Here is a 19,485-nt window from a genome sequence, read left to right on the forward strand (position 1 = left end):
TTTTCACTTTAGAATTACAGAAACTTTACAGTACTAAAGTAGGAAATACTACACTGTCTGTAGAGAACAAGCTGACAAACACTACTAAAATTTAAACTGTAAATATATATATATATTTTTTTGTGAGAAAGATCAGCCCTGAGCTAACACCTGTTGCCAATCCTCATCTTTTTACTGAGGAAGATTGGCCCTGAGCTAATATCCATGCCCATCTTCCTCTACTTTATATGTGGGACGCCTGCCACAGCATGGCTTGGTAAGTGGTGCGGAGGTCCACACCCGGGATCTGAACCTGCGAACCCCAGGGCGCCAAAGCAGAGCACACAAACTTAACTGCTACACCACTGGGCCGGCCCCCGTAAATATTTTTAAAATAGCAATTCTACTCTAAAGAACTCATTTTTAAAAAGTACTTCAAACAAGTATGCAAAGATCCATATAGTACAAGAATGTTTACCTAGATATATGTTTTTAATAGTAAAAAACTGGAAACTCAATCATCAATGATTAAATCAATAATTTAATTATAGTGTGCCCATGGCATCTGTTAAAAACATCTCCAATATCTTTCCATGTTGGCATACACAAACTCTTGATTTCTTTTTAAATAAAAAAGGCAAGTTACAGAACAGCATCTATACTACAGAATCTTATTTCTTAGCAATTCAAATGTTAACTCTGAGGGTTTTATTATAAAGGACTCTTGCTTCCTGAGTTACTTATTTTTGTGTCCAGAATTTTTACAATGACCATATTACATAATACTGTAGTAAGAAAATACATGTATATATATTTTAAAAGATTTTTTTAAATGCTAGAGTTGAACTAAAATTGTGAATTTATTGAATTTAATCAATAAGTTCTCATCACAGTGAATTCTAAATTTACTCAAAGCCTATCTAGGGCTGAGCCTCTCTCTAAAGTAGTTTGCTTCCCAAAGATTACAGATGTAATAAACACGTTAATAAAAACTGCAGTGTAGAGAGGGTGGCCGAATAACAGCACTATTCATGCTCTTTGTCAGTTCAAGTTTGGCAAAGCCCAGCCCGGAAAGTTTATCCACTATTATCCACTTGAGGGACTGAGAAGAATCAGTAGTTCCTGGCATAATACTGACACCTCGTGGATTGTTCTAGCTCCAAACTCACCTAAACATGAATATAATCCACCAAAACCCTTTAACTTTACCTGAAGAATGCGACTTAACAATAAGTAATTACAGATTTTTTCACAACAGGGATCTTAACAACAGTAACTGGGTGGCAGTAGAGGGGAATGCTACACTCTCAGAGCTTCCTGTCACCAATCAGAGAGAGAAAGTGTCACTGTGGAGTTGGATAAACACAGGGTCATCTAGGTCACCGTCATCACTGATTAATGAGCTACATCAAGTGAATATCTAGTACAAGCAAGAATAAGAAAAAGCCCTACTTTTAAAATCTCATTTCAATAGAAAACAAAATTCAACATAAGCACAACATAAAAATATTTGTCTGTGACAATTATAAGGATACTACACACTCTTGGGAACTATTTTGAAAACATGCTGTGAAGATCATATTTTCTAAGCCTGTTTCAGAGGGCAAATACCAAATTTAATAAAAACTACACAGAGCTAAGTATATTTTTAAATGGTTACCCAAAGAAGAAAGAAAAATACCTTTTTAGGAATTGCTCGTATTTCTAGGCACCAGGTAAGAATGAACTGGAGAGAACATCTCTCACGTATATGCTGAGGCAAGGATGCTCCTTTTCAGACAGACAGGAAGGAGTTCATGACACAGAAGATAAAGAATAAAATCTTTTGCAGCATTCCTAAAAACGCAATAACTGTAAAACTTCACATTATAGGGCTATCAAAGCGTAATATGATTTGTGGCCATGTTTACTCAGTAAAAAACATTTCCCCAAAATGAATACAGCAGAAAAATCCACCTTACAAAAAAAATAATTACAAACTCGATAGCATTATAATATTAGCCACATCTATCAGATTTAGGCATGGCAAACAAAAGAAAGGAAAATTATCCAAAACCGAGGAACAAAAAGCCAAAAGATGGCAGTGGTCCACTAAAATTACATATTATTCTCAGAAAGAATTTTAGAACTGACTGAACTCTAGTTCAAGATTCTAAGCAAATAACTAAAAACATGACTTCCTTTAATTATGGAAAAACCAATTTTTTTTAATATCATAAGCAATAATAAATATGCTATCGGAAGTAAACATAACAGGAAAACAACTTTCTAAAAAGGTTCATATAATAAAAAGTTTTTATTGCATGATCTTTTTTTTTTCTTTTCCTCAAAACCCCAGTATATAGTTGTATATCCTAGCTGTAAGTCCTTCTAGTTCTTCCATGTGGGACACCGCCTCAGCATGGCTTGATGAGTGGTGAGTAGGTCCGCGCCCAGGATCTGAACTGGCGAACCCCAGGACACTGAAGCGGAACTCTTGAACTTAACCACTAAGCCATCGGGCCGGCCCCTGCGTGGCCATTTTAATATGTGAACTTACAAACAAAATAATGCTAACTACAAAAACTAACAAACCAGTCCAACTAACCAACCTGCTTCTCCAAGACTACAGTTACATTCACTTTTAATGTCCATTAAGCGTCCAATAAGCACGAAATCCATCATCTCATTCAACGTAACTGATGTGGAAGTTAAGAAACCAGCAAGACTGTTGAGTGCCTGTGTTCCGCCCACCCACGGGCATCCGTGCAGCCACCACACAGGGCCTTGAATGGGGAGGGGGACACTCACGCTTGTCACCTCTGATCCATTGGCCCAATGACACCCTCAAAAGTAGCAGATCAGGGCTGTACCTTTCTTCTTTGTGTCTGTCTTAATTTTCAAGAGGACACAGTGTTCTCTTCGGTCTGCGAGCTGCAGTCTTTGCAGGAGGTTTTGTACCTCAGAATCACTGTTGGGACAGATCACGTTGAAGGCATCACCAGGCTGATAGGAAAAATCCGTTTTCTAGAGAAGAACGAACATAAACGAAAAAAATCCATATGAGCTAGACTTTTAGCTGTGGGGTAACAAAAACATCATTTTTATTATATGACCATTTTAATACTTGAATTAGAAACAAAATGATTCTAGTTGCAAAAAAAACAAATAAGCTCAACAAACCGAACAAACATACTTTTTATTAGGAGTTATTTTAAAAAAGAAATTATATAGTTATCCAATGTTTTGCTCTCTATCACTGAGCACTTATAGAATGGAAAGTAAGATCTTCCTCATTTTCTACAGAGTAAGGGACCTCTATAAGTAGTGTTTTAATGATCCATGTAAAAATCCCTCTTCTGAAAAGATACACACAGGCACATACACATTATGAGAAAAAGAAACTACTTAAGGCTGTCTGCATTGGTTTTCAATTTCTTTCTTCTTTCCCTTGGAGAGGAATACGGGTGAGAGAGGACACTTTACATTTTCCTTAATGAACATAAAACGTTATGTCATCTGGCTTGAGAACACGGGCTGGAGAAGGAGCCACTTCCCACAGAAAGTCTATTTACAGAGGGATGCAGAATACAGCCCAGGGTTCCGGAAAGGGGCCTCTGACCACACACACTCACATTCCCAGTCTGTGAGGGAGGCAGACTGGAGCCACCAATCGGCCAACCCTTGCCACTTTATGACAAAAGTGTAGAACAGCAGAATAAAAAATAAAATGTTTTGGTGTACATAGAATATTTAACAATATGGAGTAATATATTCAAAAGAAATACAGAACTACTCAATAGTCTGTAAACAAAACCATCTAGTTTTGACGGCTGCCACATTTTTTTCTATTAGAAGTTTAATTAAATCCACATAGACAACCCTGGTGTGCACTCTTCTGAAAGCACAACCCACTTACCTTCTCAGGACCTTCACCAAAATAAAGAGTTGAGCTATATGACTGTGAAGTGGTACTTCAGCACCGAAGTTTGAGGATTATCAATCAGTTTCTTAACCTGAGGTCAATGGATGTGGGTAGGGGGCGGGGTGGGGGAGGGGCTCATGGATGGAGTTCAGAGATGTAGTACATAACCCCCCTGAAACTGTATGCAAAATGTCTGTATATAATCATGTCTCTGGAGAGGAGGATGTGACTTTTTCCAGATCCTCAAAGGAATGAGAACCACCACTCTGAGAAATGAACCATTATGTGACTCTAGTCTGAGCTCTATTTCCAACTAGCTGGCTGCCCTCAGGTAAACAGCTTCCTTCCCCGGGACTCTTCTTATAAGAAAATGTTTTTCTGGGGCCGGCCCAGTGGTGTAGTGGTTAAGTGCACGCACTCCGCTTGGTGGCCTGGGGTTCGCAGGTTCGGATCCTGGGTGCGCACCAACACGCTGCTTGTGAAGACGCGCTGTGGCGGCCTCCCATATAAAGTAGAGGAAGATGGGCACAGATGTTAGCTCAGGGCTAATCTTCCTCACAAAAAAAAAAAAGAAAGAAAATGCTTTTCTGATTGTGTCATCCTTTGGTGGCTTAATGAGTAAGACAGCAACACTGTTCTCTCAAGCTGGATCACCTCCAGTCACTCCTCATCTTAGCCCCTCCCTGAAGTGGAAAGAAAACAGGTGTGAGGTGGGAAGAAAAGATGATGGGTCCAGAAGAAAAGCCCAGATGTCCTGTCAGAGACTCTCTTTCTTCCTGAGTGTACAGGCTAGAACACCACACAAGTCTCTGTACTTCTTGACAACATAACTGTGCTGAGAAATAAATCTTGTAACTTACTGAAATGTCCAATTCGACCAGAAGAGTGGTTTTTATGGCATCATTCGTAGTCAGTTGAACTGCCTCTGAAATTGGAACTTGAAAAACTTGATCCACTGAAGTCACAGATGCCTGGCTTTCCTCCTTGAGAAACAAATGTGACAAAATATTACTACATGCAATTTTCAATTATACTTACCATTGCCTCCCTTAGTGACTAGGTAAGACTTGTAGGATCTCATGAAACTTACTGTCCATTTAAATATTCTTTTCTAAGGTAAATGGCTACAGAGAGATGCCTCTCAATCTTTCAGAAAAGAAGTTAATCCATATTTTAAATTTCTTGTCTACTGGACATTAGGATTTCTAAGATATATAATGAAAATACCAAATACCAGCATTTTCGTGCAAAGGTCTAATAGTCTTCTTAATAAACTGTGCAAAAGGCAATAGTGTGCATGCATACTTCAGGGAGGAGATTCTAAAGGAAATGACAGATGTTTAAGATTGGAAGGTGTCTATATAAATAGTCACAAGAACTCGCAGAGTGGCACACAGTGCTGTTCAAGAGAGCTTTCTGGATGATGGGAATGTTCCATACCTGGCCAGCAATGAGAACACCACACTGGTGACAGATGGAAAACAGACAGCACAAGGCAGCAGTGAACAGCTAAGTGGGAGGCTATACCAGTAAGAGAGAATGCAGTAGCTGGTGTGATGAATCAGGTGCTCAAGAACTATGAGGAAACAGTACTGATGAGGCCCATAGAACGGGGCCGATGTTGCTAAGCTTCATTGACACTTTTGAAAAAAGCGTAAAAAGCTGAGAAAAATTAGTCAACACTTAAAAATTAAGTGTGAAAGCCAGAGGACATCCTCAGTAGTATACAGGGAAGCACTCATCTCCTGCTGCCTGAGGGCAGAGAAAGCTATGGACCAACTCTGAGAGGGAAAGAATGGACTCCTGACGGCTGGGAGAGGGACAAGTGGGTTGAAAAATCTTGAATCCCTAGATTTCCTTGAAGCCTTTGAGTCTGCAGAAGTGGCCATGCCTTCCTGTTAAAAGCAAGAATTCCCTCTTGCATTAAGACAATGCAGGGACCTCTGCCCTGCAAGACATGCTCATGCCCCCACCCCTGCATTCCATCTCCTCTCCTGGCTGCTGGGCCAATAACTAGGGTGAAGTTGCAACATACCAGGCCGCAGAGGTGCTGGGCCAGCAAAGGCAGACAAAGGACTACACTCTGAAGAAAGTGCAGGACACAGCAACAGACACCAGCAGAGCCAGCAGAGAATGCACAACACAGAATGGTCAGGTCCTGGGCCAAGGAGGGCAGACCATAAATTTGGATAAAGGAGTCTTTTCTAACTGGGATACACTCTCCCAGGACACAGGCTTTAAAACCCTGACAAGAACCCCTCAAGATGATATAAATATGCTGACAGCGTGGCTACCAGAGCAAGGAAGAACTGAGAGCCTGCACTAAGTGAAGTAGAACCGCCAAGACTTCTACCGCCAGCATTTGAAGACAGGATTAAAAGACTCAGAGAAGTGGCCCAGTAGAGTGGATAAAACTATGCAGAGCCAAAACCTGGGAGATTGCGATGTTCCTGGAGACCCAGAGCACACACCACTGCCAGGCCAACAGGACTGTGCTGGTGAGAGAGGCACCGGCATCGCTGAGAAGTTCCGCTGGCCTCCCTGCTGGCCAGAGCGAACAGCAACAGGAAAGCCTGGGCCCCCAAAGAACAGAGGGAGGAGGGTACAGGCTAGAACACCTAAATAAAGCCAGCGGGCACAATCATCGTAGTCGTAGAAAGGCCGGAGGGGCTGGGCTGCCAGATGCCTGAGTCTCAGAATTAGTGGACATGGTTGAGAACATGGCGTCGCCAGGGTTAAAATAAATAGGCAGCCTCATGGGCACTGGATCAATCCTCATAATGAAAAGAAATCAAGAAGCCATGAGCAGGAAGCTGCGGGCAGCTGCCCCAGTGAAAATTCAGGATTCCTTGCCCAGTTTCTGGACCTGAGCCACTTTCCAGACCTGGAGCCCACTGACTTGAGGAGAGGATAGGCCCCCAAGAGGAAGGCCCCTGCAACACCACAGGAACTGTACTCAAGAATGCTTCCCACAGTCCTTCTCCCAAGGGGCAAATGTACACTGGGCCAAGAAGAATATTCAAATATTTCAGGAACTGCTAGAAGGGGGTCCAAGATGATGCTGTTCCTCAGGAACCCAAAGTGTCACTGGGCCCATGTATTACAGTGAGGCCTATGGGGCCAGGCAGTAAATGAAGCCCTGGCCCAAGTCTGGCTCAATGGGTCCAGTGGGTCCTGGACCCTCCCATGGTCCCTTGGTAGGTGGCACAACCCCACAATGGACTATTGGCCTGTGGGGTAAGAGCTGTCATAGTGAGGAAGGCCAAGAGGAAGCCTCTGAATTTGACACTGTCCTCTCCCTTGACCAAGATAGAAAATGCAAAACAATACAGCATCCTGGGAGGAACAAGTATCAATACTATCATTAAAAATCTAAGGGATACAGGGATGGTCTCCACCATATCTCCATCTAATTCACCAGTTTGGCCCCTGCAGAAACGAGATGGATCCTGGGGGAAGACACTGAACCACCACAAACACAAACAAGCAGCAGCCCCACTGTGGCCTCCACACTGGATGGTTTTCTTTGAGAGCAGATTAACATGGCTGCAAGCACACGGCATGTGGACAGCGATTTAGCCCATGTGCTCTTTGCCATCTCTATCCCTAAAGAGAACCAGACACCTTCACTTCCACTGGGAGCAGACAATGGTATATACATTTGTAATTTTGCCCCAAGACTGTGAAAATGCTCCTGCCTACTGTTGTAAGACAGTCTAAACAAACATGGAACATCTGGATATTCAGCAAAACATCACACTAGTCCACAATATCAATGACGTTATGCTAATCTGACTGAATGAGCAACAAGTGGCTAGTATGTTGGAGTCTTTGGGAGAGACCTCATGCCCTACGCAGACTGAAGGGCCAGTACTGTAAGTATGATTTTCAGGAGTCCAATAGTCTGGGACATGTCAGGACACCCTTCCCCAGTAAAGAATACACTACTGCATCTTGTACCTCACTTCCAGAGGAAGACAACACCCAGTAGGCCTCTTCAGAATGTGGGGCAGCATATCCATACCTGGGACTACTGCTCCAACCAAATATCAGGTGACATGAAAGGTGGCCAATTCTGAGTGGGGCCCAGAGCAGGAAAGGGCTCTGTAGCAGATCCAAGCGATGGTGCCAATAAGAGGCCTTGTATCAGACAACCCAGAGACCCCAAAGCAGTGCAGACATCAGTGACGGGGAAAAGACGCTGTGTGGAGTGTGACTGGTCCAGGTCTTGGCATCAAGGCTCAGCTGCCCACTCTGCCCAATCCTGCTTCCACCTACTCCCCCAGTTCCCCAAGGTGATGATCCCAAGAGGACACCTAAATAAAAATCTTTTCCAATCCCCTGCCCTCTAAGTATACCCCTTCAGCAGATTTATACGCGTCTCCCTTAAATGACTGAGATTTTAAAAACCTTTTAACCACATTACCAACAACTCAAGCCTATTAACGACATCCACCATGAAAGAAACTCTTAGCAGATCCTCCTCCTAACCGAAGCCCCTTGTCAGAGCAATCAGTGCTCACTGGGCCCTCTGCCGCACGCATCCATCCTCACAGTGTGCAGACAGGGACTCTACCGTGTCTGCACTCTGTTCCCACGAGTCAAGCCCATGTTTACTAGAGTTACTGCGTCTGTTCCCAAACCTGACTAAAATGTACTTACTGTAATTATCTCACAAACAATTCACAGAATAATGAAGTGTAACTGCAGGAACAATAACCCATAGTTGTTTACATAAAAACATACTTGTTTATCTGAATGCTTTAGAAAGACACTATAAAAATATGCTAGAAAACTGCTAACATATCAGGTGTTTGCAAACAGTTCTAATATACAGAAAACTGTACTTAAATTGTTTCCCAAATGTCTGTCTTTTTTCATTAAAAATAAGAAAACAAAGAGCCAGACTGGCGGCGTAGTGGTTAAGTTCACATGCTCCACTTCAGCAGCTCAGGGTTCGCAGGTTTGGATCCCGGCACGGACTGATGCACCACTCATCAAGCCATGCTGTGGCAGGCGTCCCACATAAAAAGTGGAGGAAGATGGGCACGAACATTAGCCCAGGGCCAATCTTCCTCAGCAAAAAGAGGAGGATTGGCAACAGATGTTGGCTCAGGGCCAATCTTCCTTACCAAAAAAAAAAAAATAAATAAGAAAACAAGAAACTAGAAATCATGATCCCTGCACTGAGGGTGTGGTTTATGTAAGAAAGCCCACATGGAACTCCAATCAGCCACTCTAAAGAAAGAGGGCTTGGCTACACTGGAAATTTACTCTAAGGACGCTGGAAGAAATTTCAGGGTACCAAATACTGGCAGTCGTGGGAAGAAATTAGTTATTATTCAACTTGATGCTCAAAAATTTACAGACCACTTTAAACTCATTTATTTATTGATAGGAAAAATACTCCAGGCCAAAAAAAAACAGAAAGACTTAATATGGACAAAAACAGGTCTATGAGATATTATCAAGAAAAAGAGTAATCTCTAAAGGACAGCTTTCCAAGATTCCAAAAATCCACACTGGAAAAGGGGTTTTACTGCAAAGGAGTCCTTTAAGTTTAGGTGCTAAGACAATTTCATGACTGCCCACAACAACCTGCCCTGGACTCACTCACATCTAAAAAGAAACCAAGAAGTTAATTCTCCAAAACAATGGAGAAACTGAGCTCTTAACCACATCCTTCTTCAAAGATAGACGTAATGTAGTAACACAGGCACTTCTGTAATGCATGGGGGCAGGCCGCTGTAGTAACTATTCAACTCTGCAACTGTAGCACCGAAGCAGGCACAGACAACATGTGACTGGATAGGCATGGCTGTGTTCCAATAAAACTTTATTTACTAAAGAGAGGTGGTGGACCACATTTGGCCAATAGGCCAAGGTCTATTGACCTCTGTTGTAATGTAACAAAAAAACAAACAAACTACCCATGTAAGATAATATACAGCATGAAGCATAGACTGAAACTGCTTACCTGGCCAAGAGACTCCTGCAGACACACCTGTAAATACTCCGGTGGTAAAGCAGGAATATTCAGGGAGGCCTGGGAAAGTGGAGGCACTGAATGGGTAAGTGAGGACTCATAGTCTGCAATCAAAGCAGTCGAGTGACCTCCATTCACTGCATTGTGTTCCAAAACCCCAGAATTCTTTCTTCCTGAATCATCTAATCTCAGAAGTTCAACTTGTGATTCGATATGTAACAATTCTGGTTTCACAGGGTCTGTCCTCCAGAAGGCCTTAGATGCCATTGTGAGAGCTCCATTCATCTCTTCTTTTCCTCTACTTGACATAAAATGCTTCGTGAGGGCAGCCCAGAGTCCGTCAATCCATGGCTCAACCACAAGTTCTAAACTGGATTGTTGTAATAAAAAAAGAAAAAAGAAACAAATGTCTAAGTTCTCCATTTAAATACATAATAACGGCATAACTGCAGTCTGTCCATTTGGCAAAATGCTATGCAAATGTCAAAAATACTAAACATGATGACTATTCAGGATACAAAAAATACTTATGAATAATTAAGTTAAAAAACAGAACATAACGTGTTCATTAGCACTGAGGTGTAAAAAACATGAGCACGTATAAAGGTCAGAGAACAGAAATGAAAATATTTTAGTAACAGGTAATAGGTATGTGATTCCTCTTAATTTCCTAAAATAAAAATAGTAATCTTTAAGAAGTTATGATTTTAAATTCTAAATTCTGATGAGGCTAACAGAACTTACCCAAAATCCAAGCTTACTCTAACATCACAAATGATAATTATATCAACTGAATGCACCATCATTTTGCCTAGCTAATTTACTGGTCTTTTCTTCCTATAGATTAAAATAACACTAAGAAATAACTCTGGATTAATGCTAACTTTTTGACTAAGTAAATCGTTCAAACCTTTTATCAGTTGCGAACACTTTTTTTGTAAACTTCCCAAGAAGGCTGACCACAGGGGGAACAAAAAAAATCATCTTTCAGGAAATCTGAATTAATCATTAATACATTTTAAAATGTGGCAGTCTATTTACTGCTAACAAAGTAGGATAACTCAACAAGACCATTCCTACATTCCCAGAATGGATACGAAAGACTGCGTCAGGACCTTGGAAATAACATCTTGATCATTTTTAATCACAACTCAAAGGAGGTATCAATTACATTCCAATTCATAAAGCTAAATGACAATTAAGAGGAGACACATTTTAGACCTGTCTTCTTATAACTCTGGCTATCATTTCACTGTATTCATTAGGTGCTCACATAGTACATAGCTCAAAATTTGGTTATACAGTACACCTATCCCTCAGGAGCCTTTGGAAAAATATATAAAATTATGGGTCCAATAACAACAGCTACATTTAAAACACCATTCCCACAACTCAGAGATATTAAGATAAAAATACTCATAATCAGAGAGAGAGCTAATGTTCACTGAGTGTTTACTATATGGCAGGTATTGTTCTAAGAGGACAATGTGTATTATTTGATCTTCCCAAGAACCTTGCACAATACATACTATTATTATCTTTTTCATGGAGGGAGAAACCGAGGCATAAAAGGTTTACATGATCTGACCAAAGTTTCACAGTCAGCAAGTGGGGGAATCAAGGATTTGAACCCAGGTATTTGAACTCGGGTCTCCATCCTTAACCCCTTCAATGTGGTGGTCGGTACATTAAGCCAGGACGTCTTCTTGAAAATATTTTATTTTTAGAAAAGGGAAAATTCAAGTAAGGTAGTTAGGTTGAAAATTTAAGAGATGCAGGCTGCTGAAATATACATTTGATTCTTAACACTTGATCCAATAAACAAACAGGGCAACTGAAAGCCTTTGAAGAGAAGTAAAATACGGACTGTGACAGGCCTAATGGATTACATAAGGAGTTAGCAATTAAATAGCTCCTATAGGACAAAAAATATTTAATACCAACAAAGTTCGGGGAAAAAAAATCCCAATATAAAGGGACAAAACTAAAAGCCAGGATGCAAGAAAATGTGGTAGAGCTTTGTCACTGTCAAGAACACACACACTGGGGAGACGGAAAAATCCACAGCATCGCAGCTGCAGAAAATGACGGACAGAGTGGACGAGAAGGGTGAGTTAAGTGAAGGGAAGGGAAAGAGAAGTGCCTCCAACACACTCACGCAAGGTGGTAATACAGAGAAAAGCAGACAACAGCATTCATCAAATGCTGAATTTCCCATTATTCGTAAACACAGACCTAGTGAGTGGGAATTTATTTAAAGCATGCACCTGGGAGGAAAAAAATCAAGATCATGTGCTGTTATCTGGCTAAAATAGTTAAAGGCTAACTGATAGAATAAGTTGTAGGACAACAGCTATAAGATCTTTGAATAAACACATGAAGAGGATTTTAAAAGTGGCGCATAGGGTAAAACAATGAATTTACGAACAAGAATAAATAAAAGTAATAGAAATAGAAATTATATTTCTGGTTGACATGGCGGCAAATGTCCATTAAGATGTATGGGAGAGAGAGCCAAGGAACCCAGCATGCTGTGAAGGCCTCTGACCTGTGTTCTCTATCAGTGACAGTGGCCCACTGGGTGCCCCCCATGTGAGAGGACCCACGTCCAGTCACTCCAGTGTGCACAGCAGAGAGAAGCACACACGCACACTATCAAACATCCTCAACGAAATGCTGATTTGTACAAACACCTTCACGCATGGCAGAGAGAAGCACACAAGCAAACTTTCTCAAGAAAATGTTGACTTTTACAAATACCTACACGCTTTAAGATAAAGCTAACTGGGGCTAGCCCCGTGGCTTAGCGGTTAAGTGCTCGTGCTCCGCTACTGGCAGCCCGGGATTCCGATCCCGGGCTCACACTGACGCATCGCTTCTCCTGCCATGCTCAGGCCAAATCCCACATACAGCAACTAGAAGGATGTGCAACTATGACATACAACTATCTACTGGGGCTTTGAGGGGGGGAAAAAAAGGGGGAGATGTTAGCTCAGAGCCAGTCTTCCTCAGCAAAAAGAGGAGGATTAGCATGGATGTTAGCTCAGGGCTGATCTTCCTCACAAAAAAAAAAAAAAAAGAAAAAAGATAAAGCTAACTGTACTGGGGCACCTTTTCTAATTTCTTCCATTCACAGATACCGAGAAGAACGAGGCATTTTAAAAAGAAAAATTAGCAAAATAGGTGAATCAAGCTCTGGCTGATCATCTTGGGTCCTAGATCTAAAAAAGCTTATGAAACTAAAATACAACTTTCAAGATGAAAGTCTCCGTGCTAAATCAAAAGTCCACACCTTTCATAAACTCGCTAACTCTCATCACCTGCAGACCAGGGTTTCTGGGAAAGGAGGGACAGGAGACATGCGCCGCTCTTACCCCACGCAGTCATCCGCATGGCCAGTGTCATAGAAACGCTGGGCACCAAGCTCCTGGAGCCGTGCATCAATCATCTTCCCCCCATTACAGAAGTACGTGTATTCTGAGTCACCCAGACCTAGAGCCCAAACAGGTTATCAGTGCAGAATAAGGTTTAAATTTAAAGATATGCAGAACAGATAAATATTTAAAACAACACCATTCCATGCTCTTACTGATGGAGTAAGAAATAATGTATAGTTTCACATTTTCTTCTTTTCTGAGTAATACTAAATACGCAAATAATTTTCTTCAATTTTACAATGTAAAAGTACCAGACATACTGAAACAAACACTTTTTGACCACTGTTAACAGAAATATATTTCACATTTTTGTTTCCATGAATCTGTGTAAAACTACGGAAATCTTAAAACAAGGATTAGATAGGTTTAAAAATACATAATATCTGTATTTGCAGACTTTTCTGATCTAGTACAGGGGATCTGCAAACTATAGCCTGTGGGCCAAATACCACCCACTGTCTTTCTTTATAAATAAAGTTTTATTGAAACACAGCCAAGTCCATTTGTTCACATATTGTTATGGCAGCTTTCAAGCTACAACAGTAGAGCTGAGTAGTTCATATTGAGACCACATGGTCTGCAAAGCCTAAAATATTTATCACCTGGTCCTTTATAGAGTTTACTGACCCCTAATCTAGAGCATAGACAGGCATATCTACAACATAAATAATCATTTGCTATGTTTCTGTGTTGGATAAATTAAGAATTGCTTCTGTCTTTCCTGGTAAGAAAACGGATTAACATTTTCATACTTGGTTGAAAATTTAAAATTAAAAGCTTAAATTTCTCAGCTGTTTAATCATCTCCACATATTTTCCCAACAAGAATAAGGTGAACAATTGGTGCATCCATATATGGGCCTAAGATCAACTAGAACAACTGGATGGGCTTCAGTCTTTCCTTTTAATAAGTTTTTTGAGAAATTTTTAAAGCAATACATACATGTTCACTCAAAAATAAATTGGAAAAACCTGAATTAAAAAAATGTAAAAACTCTAAATACTCTCTTGAATATGTTATACACGATAGATCGTTGCCAGGGCCATAATCTCAAATTTCTAATCAGTTATTTATCATAGCATAATCCATCCTCGCTAGATATCCTCCCCATAAAATAATTCTCAAAGATGAATACAGATCACAAACCACGAAAAGGGACCCTGCATTAAGAGAATATCTAGTGTCATATCTTGCTGAGCTGGTCTTTCCGATCCTTTATTTTAATCTTTTTAACCTATAATTCACAGAGCCCTAGGCCAGTGTTTAACCTGGGATACATGCTAGAATCACGTAGGAGCTTTTAAAAATACTGATACCAGGGCCCTACCTCAGAACAACTAAGTCAGACGAACTGGAGGTGGGCCCACGCAATGGAATTTAATGAAAACTCCCCCAGCTGAGGCCAGTGTGTGCGGCAGCACTGAAAACCACCATCCTAGTGGACTGGTTTTCCCCTGGAGAAGGTATTAGATCCACCTGGAAGCTTTTTTTTGAAAATAAACTAATAATAAATAAAACAGCACCCAGGGTTGCCCCTTGCCCCTTAAGGAACCCTGTTTTAGCAGGTTTGGGGTGGGGCCCAGTCACTACTATTCTGAGAATGTTTCCCGGTTGAACTTGATGTGCACCCATGGTTAGGAATGCTACTCAGGGGGTTCTGCAGAGGTGCTGCTGTGGGGTGAAGACTGGGGAAGCATTCACAGAACATAGCACATTATTTACACTTAAAAATTATACATACATAAGATATTTACATAAGGAACCAAAAAGGACAAAAGCCATACAATTATCTCATAGTTTTGAAAGATACATTCAGATACCAGAATTAAAGCCGGTAACCACAGAGTACAGTAAAAGCACAAAATACAGTCCATACCCAATAATCCATACCGCAGGTGAGCAAAGAAATCAGCCGGCAGTGTCTTGTCCTGTATTTCTTTAACAAACTTTCGGGCTGTGTCGGGTGGGTCTCCGTCCCCCGTGGTAGAAACAACAACAACGAGAGGCGCTGTTTCGGTTTTTAGATCATACTACAAAACAAGGATGCCACGTCAGGGATCTACTGCTACCTGTATTTTGACTTAACACAGCAGCAAGGCAATAGCTTAGTTTCCTGTCTTCAACCAGTTCCCCGTACACAGACGGCATAACCGCAGAGAGGTGCACAGAGCATTTTCAAGTTGGGAGAGCAGAAGTGCTCTCCTCAGGCATCAGGGCACCTAGCTATGAGGACCACTTCCTCACTCCCTCAGGGATCCAGAGAGCTGAGAATATCGTCAGGGGTAAATTGAAATCATCACTGTTTCCAAGTCTTACAAATCAAGTTTCTTCTTTCCAATTCTCACCTAAATTTAAATATTTCAAAGAGAACACTTCACTGTCTCTATTTATAATGACTCCATGAGCTCTACTGCTCATGAATATCATCTAATTTGGCTCCAAGGAATTCACTTTATTTTTCATGCTGATATACTTGATAAGAATTTGAGTTAATATTTTAGCAGGTGATTCAATGCTTACAAGATATTACACAAGTAGTGCACTAAATTGTCTACAGTTTGTTACAGTAACTTCACCTTGAAAAGGGCTATCACGATCTAGGATACCAAACTGTTTACACTGGATTAGGAACAATTGGAGAAATCATTCAGCTGGGGAGAGCAAACATGAGTCACATGACACTAAAAAAAAAAAACTACTCACCTACCTTTCCAGTAGCTGCTGACCTAGGTGATGAGGTGACCCCAAAGGGCCAAATCAGGGCTAGTGATATAAGGCTGATGACTTTGTTCTTGTGTGTAGAACAGATTCAGACTGTATTCCGTCACGTGGCTCCCACAATGTAAATTTACTTTGAAGTAAATTTACTGTAGAATTACGGAGGCTGCCAGATTGGCGTCCTCCGGGACGTTCCCTGCTGGGTGACTGAGTCACCTCGGCCCTGCTGCATAAAGGAACTAGGTGGTTCTCCTTCTATGAGCTGAGTCTGTAATTCACCTGTGCTGCCAACATCTAGTCTTCTGAACCAAAGATGTGAGAAAGACTAGAGGAGGTTGTGAACTTGAGTGCGAGTGTACAGGCAGAGTAGTTTTTGAAGTACTAAACTGAATTTGACTGCTTAATGGCTGACACCTCATCTTGCGGTATAAAAGCCCCTGCTAGTTACTATGGCCTGAATTGTACGAAACAGTATAATCTGGAGGTCTCAATCAGAATAACTGAGAGAAGATAGATCTGATAAGACCTTATGTACCCTAAGGTAGGCACTTCTGCAAAGACAGAACATAGGAAAAAAAAAAAAAAAAATAGTAGTCCCTGACCTAAAGAAGCTGTCTTCTCCAGATCCTCACACTTCTTTACATTCTCTTTCACAAAAGAATTATGTGGTCCCTCACCTGAAGTGACTCTGACATGAACGGCAGGATCTTTATTTGGGGAAAAACAAATGGGGCACTGGGATCCACGGGGTGGAAAGCACACACGTGCATGTGAACACACACATCTCATTTGTCCTCACAGCCACCCCCACCCCCCTTGAGATAAACAAGGCAACTACTACTACTTCCATTTATGGTTGAGGAGCAGTTACATGTTTCAATTTCTGAGACTGTTTAGTCTAACTCAAATGTACACTTATGTGCAAAAACAGTTGGCAGGAATCTCATAGCAGTTGATAAAATACATTTCTGAGTGTTTAAAAAACGGATTACGGTGGCAATTACCATCCTACTTTGTTAACAAATGTCACTTCCCAACCAAAGTACTTCAAAGCATAAACCAGAGTAAAAGTCATGAGCACAGCTCTCACCTTATCTGACTCACTAATACAGTGAAGATCTGCAGAAAATCCATGTGCACCTGCCTTTTCACATATTTCCTCTGCTATGGCCTTCGCCTGTCCTCGCTGTGTAGCATAGAGTAACAAAAACCTCCTCATCACCTCAAGGCAGATGCTATAGGTACACAGTCACACTGGAAAACAGAAGAGGGGATTTTCTTAATTAAGTAGTAACAACCTGCAAGTATTAATTCTCCCTCATAATCTTTTAAAAAGACTGCAATAGCCACACATAATATGAAACAGACTTCTTTAAGTTCGTTAGCATTAATTCTAAATAAATCTAAAAGAGAATTCATCAAACCAGAGAGAATACAGGAATGAAGCTCTAATTGTATGGTTCAGAAATCAGATTTTGGGGTCAGACTACTTGGGCTTGATTTCAGGGTCAGTCACTCTGTATGTAGTCACAACTACATAACTTGAGGAAAGCTACTCAGCTGATCTGTGCCTCAACTCCTTCACCCTTACAATGGGGTTAATAATGCTCACTTGACGAAGATTAAGAGATGAAGGCACCTGAGCAATGATTAAGACACAGCAGTGCTCAAAATAATCTTAGACATCTTTTGCTTTGCTCTTTTAAAAAAGGTAAAACTTGGGGCCAGCCTCGTGGGGTAGTCATCAAGTCGGCATGCTCCACTTCAACAGCCTGAGGTTCTCAGGTTTGGATCCCAGGCTTGGACCCACACCACTCGTCAGCCATGCTGTGGTGGTCCCCACCACATACAAAATAGAGGAAGACTGGCACAGATGTTAGCTCAGAGCTAACCTTCCTCAAGCAAAAAAAGAGGAAGATTGGCAACAGATGTTGGCTCAGGGTGACTCTTCCTCAGCAAAAATAAAATTAAATTTTAAAAAAAGGTAAAAGTAAAAATTCCATTAAAGTTGTAGGATTCTTGGTTCCTTCTTGATTCTACGCTAAATAAACTAACCATAATGCTAAAGTTAATCAGAGCACGTTATGCTTCATTAACTCAACATGAAATATATATACGAGCCCATGTGTTTATACATATACTTATAAATGCATAGAGAAAAAAAGAGAGAAAATATCTTCAATCCACTCAAGTGTTTACCAGTAATATGTCTTTCCTGACGAGAAAACCAGGAGAAAAATAAAGGACACTCACAGACTTTTTCCCATATTCATCCAGTGTCTAAACCAGGAGACCGTCACTTTGTAGTGACAGACTAAAACTGAAACTCAAATCAAACTCTTGGCTTTTGGTGAATAAACTACCAATAGTTTTATGCTCCTCAGGCCAGTTTTATCTAGACACAAATTAAGCCACAAGGAAACTAAAAGATAAAAAAAACCTTGTTACATAACATGTTAAGAACCATGGAATATTCTTAGGGAACAGACTAGAGCCTGGCATATGCAGATGCTCAATAAATTAGCTGAATGAATGAACGGACAAATGAATAACATGAAGACACCACACATTCAGGGCTCATCGACAACTGCGCAAGTGTAACGACGGAAAGACCACCACCTATTCTTATTATAGTTAGCGACCTGGATCACCTCCTGGGAGCCACGCACGGCTCTAGGTGCGCCAGAGCACGAACCCCTTAGTCCCACAACCACCTTTATGAAACAGGTACTCCGCGTTTCTCAGAGGCGGTTCCCCGGCACCAGCAGGGCCAAGGTCAGGCGGAGGAGCCGTGGGGCAGGACGCCGCCCCCTCCCGTCCGGCCCGGGTCCACGCTCCGAACAGTCGCGCGTTCCCAGAGCCCCTGCCCTGTCCCCGCGCTGGGAACCCCCGTGTCCCCGCGCCCCCGATGTGCCCTGTACCCCGTCTAGAAAAGCGTTCGCAACAAAGACGCCCCCGGAGGAGGGGCCCACAGCGACCTGCGGGACCAGCTCCGCCTGCGCAAACGCCAGCGGACGGCGGGACCCGCTCCCGGGAGGCGGCGGGAGGCCCAGGCCGAGTCCCCGGCGCAGCCCGCCCGCGGCCCCGCGGCCCCGCGGCGCCGGGCTCCTGACCGACCCGCGCGCGCCCAGTCCCTGGCAGGCGCGGAGGCCGATGCCCTCGCCGGCCCTCCGCCGCCTCCCCTCGGGCCCGTGCTGGGCGGGCGGCCCACACAGGTGAACAGCCCTCACCGCTTCCTGTTCTTCGGGGGCCGGGCCGGGGACACGCCAGGAGCGGGTGGGCACGGCGGGCACTGCTCCCGCAGCTGCGCACACCGTCGCGGCGCGCACGCTCAGGGCCCGAGACCAATAGGAAGCGGGGAAGGGGAGCTGCGCCAATCACAGCGCGCCGGCCGTGGGGGGGGGGGGGGTGGCCTCCCATCCCTGCGCATGCGCTGGGCTCCTCGGCCCCGCCGCGGTGTG

The 19,485-nt window shown here is 42.4% G+C and overlaps 1 protein-coding gene across 3 annotated transcripts in view; it reads right to left on the minus strand.

The window, feature by feature from the left end:
• Positions 1-19,328, minus strand: part of MTRR (5-methyltetrahydrofolate-homocysteine methyltransferase reductase) — a 32,177-nt gene extending 12,849 nt beyond the window's left edge. Inside the window, exons 1-8 of one of the 3 annotated variants that reach the window (XM_058564367.1) lie at positions 19,255-19,328; positions 17,115-17,278; positions 15,183-15,336; positions 13,244-13,361; positions 9,861-10,239; positions 4,744-4,866; positions 2,832-2,985; positions 1,661-1,749 (exon numbers count right to left, since the gene is read on the minus strand). In XM_058564367.1, the coding sequence (XP_058420350.1) occupies positions 1,661-1,749; positions 2,832-2,985; positions 4,744-4,866; positions 9,861-10,239; positions 13,244-13,361; positions 15,183-15,336; positions 17,115-17,243 (1,146 nt within the window). In that variant the 5' untranslated portion in view covers positions 17,244-17,278; positions 19,255-19,328. Of the gene's footprint in view, positions 1-1,660; positions 1,750-2,831; positions 2,986-4,743; positions 4,867-9,860; positions 10,240-13,243; positions 13,362-15,182; positions 15,337-17,114; positions 17,279-18,277; positions 18,787-19,254 lie in introns of those variants that run through there. The other 2 variants (XM_058564366.1, XM_058564368.1) reach the window with 2 other exon arrangements.
• Between the last annotated feature and the right edge of the window lie 157 nt (positions 19,329-19,485).

Source organism: Diceros bicornis, chromosome 20 (assembly GCF_020826845.1).
Source record: "Diceros bicornis minor isolate mBicDic1 chromosome 20, mDicBic1.mat.cur, whole genome shotgun sequence".
NCBI lineage: Eukaryota > Metazoa > Chordata > Mammalia > Perissodactyla > Rhinocerotidae > Diceros > Diceros bicornis.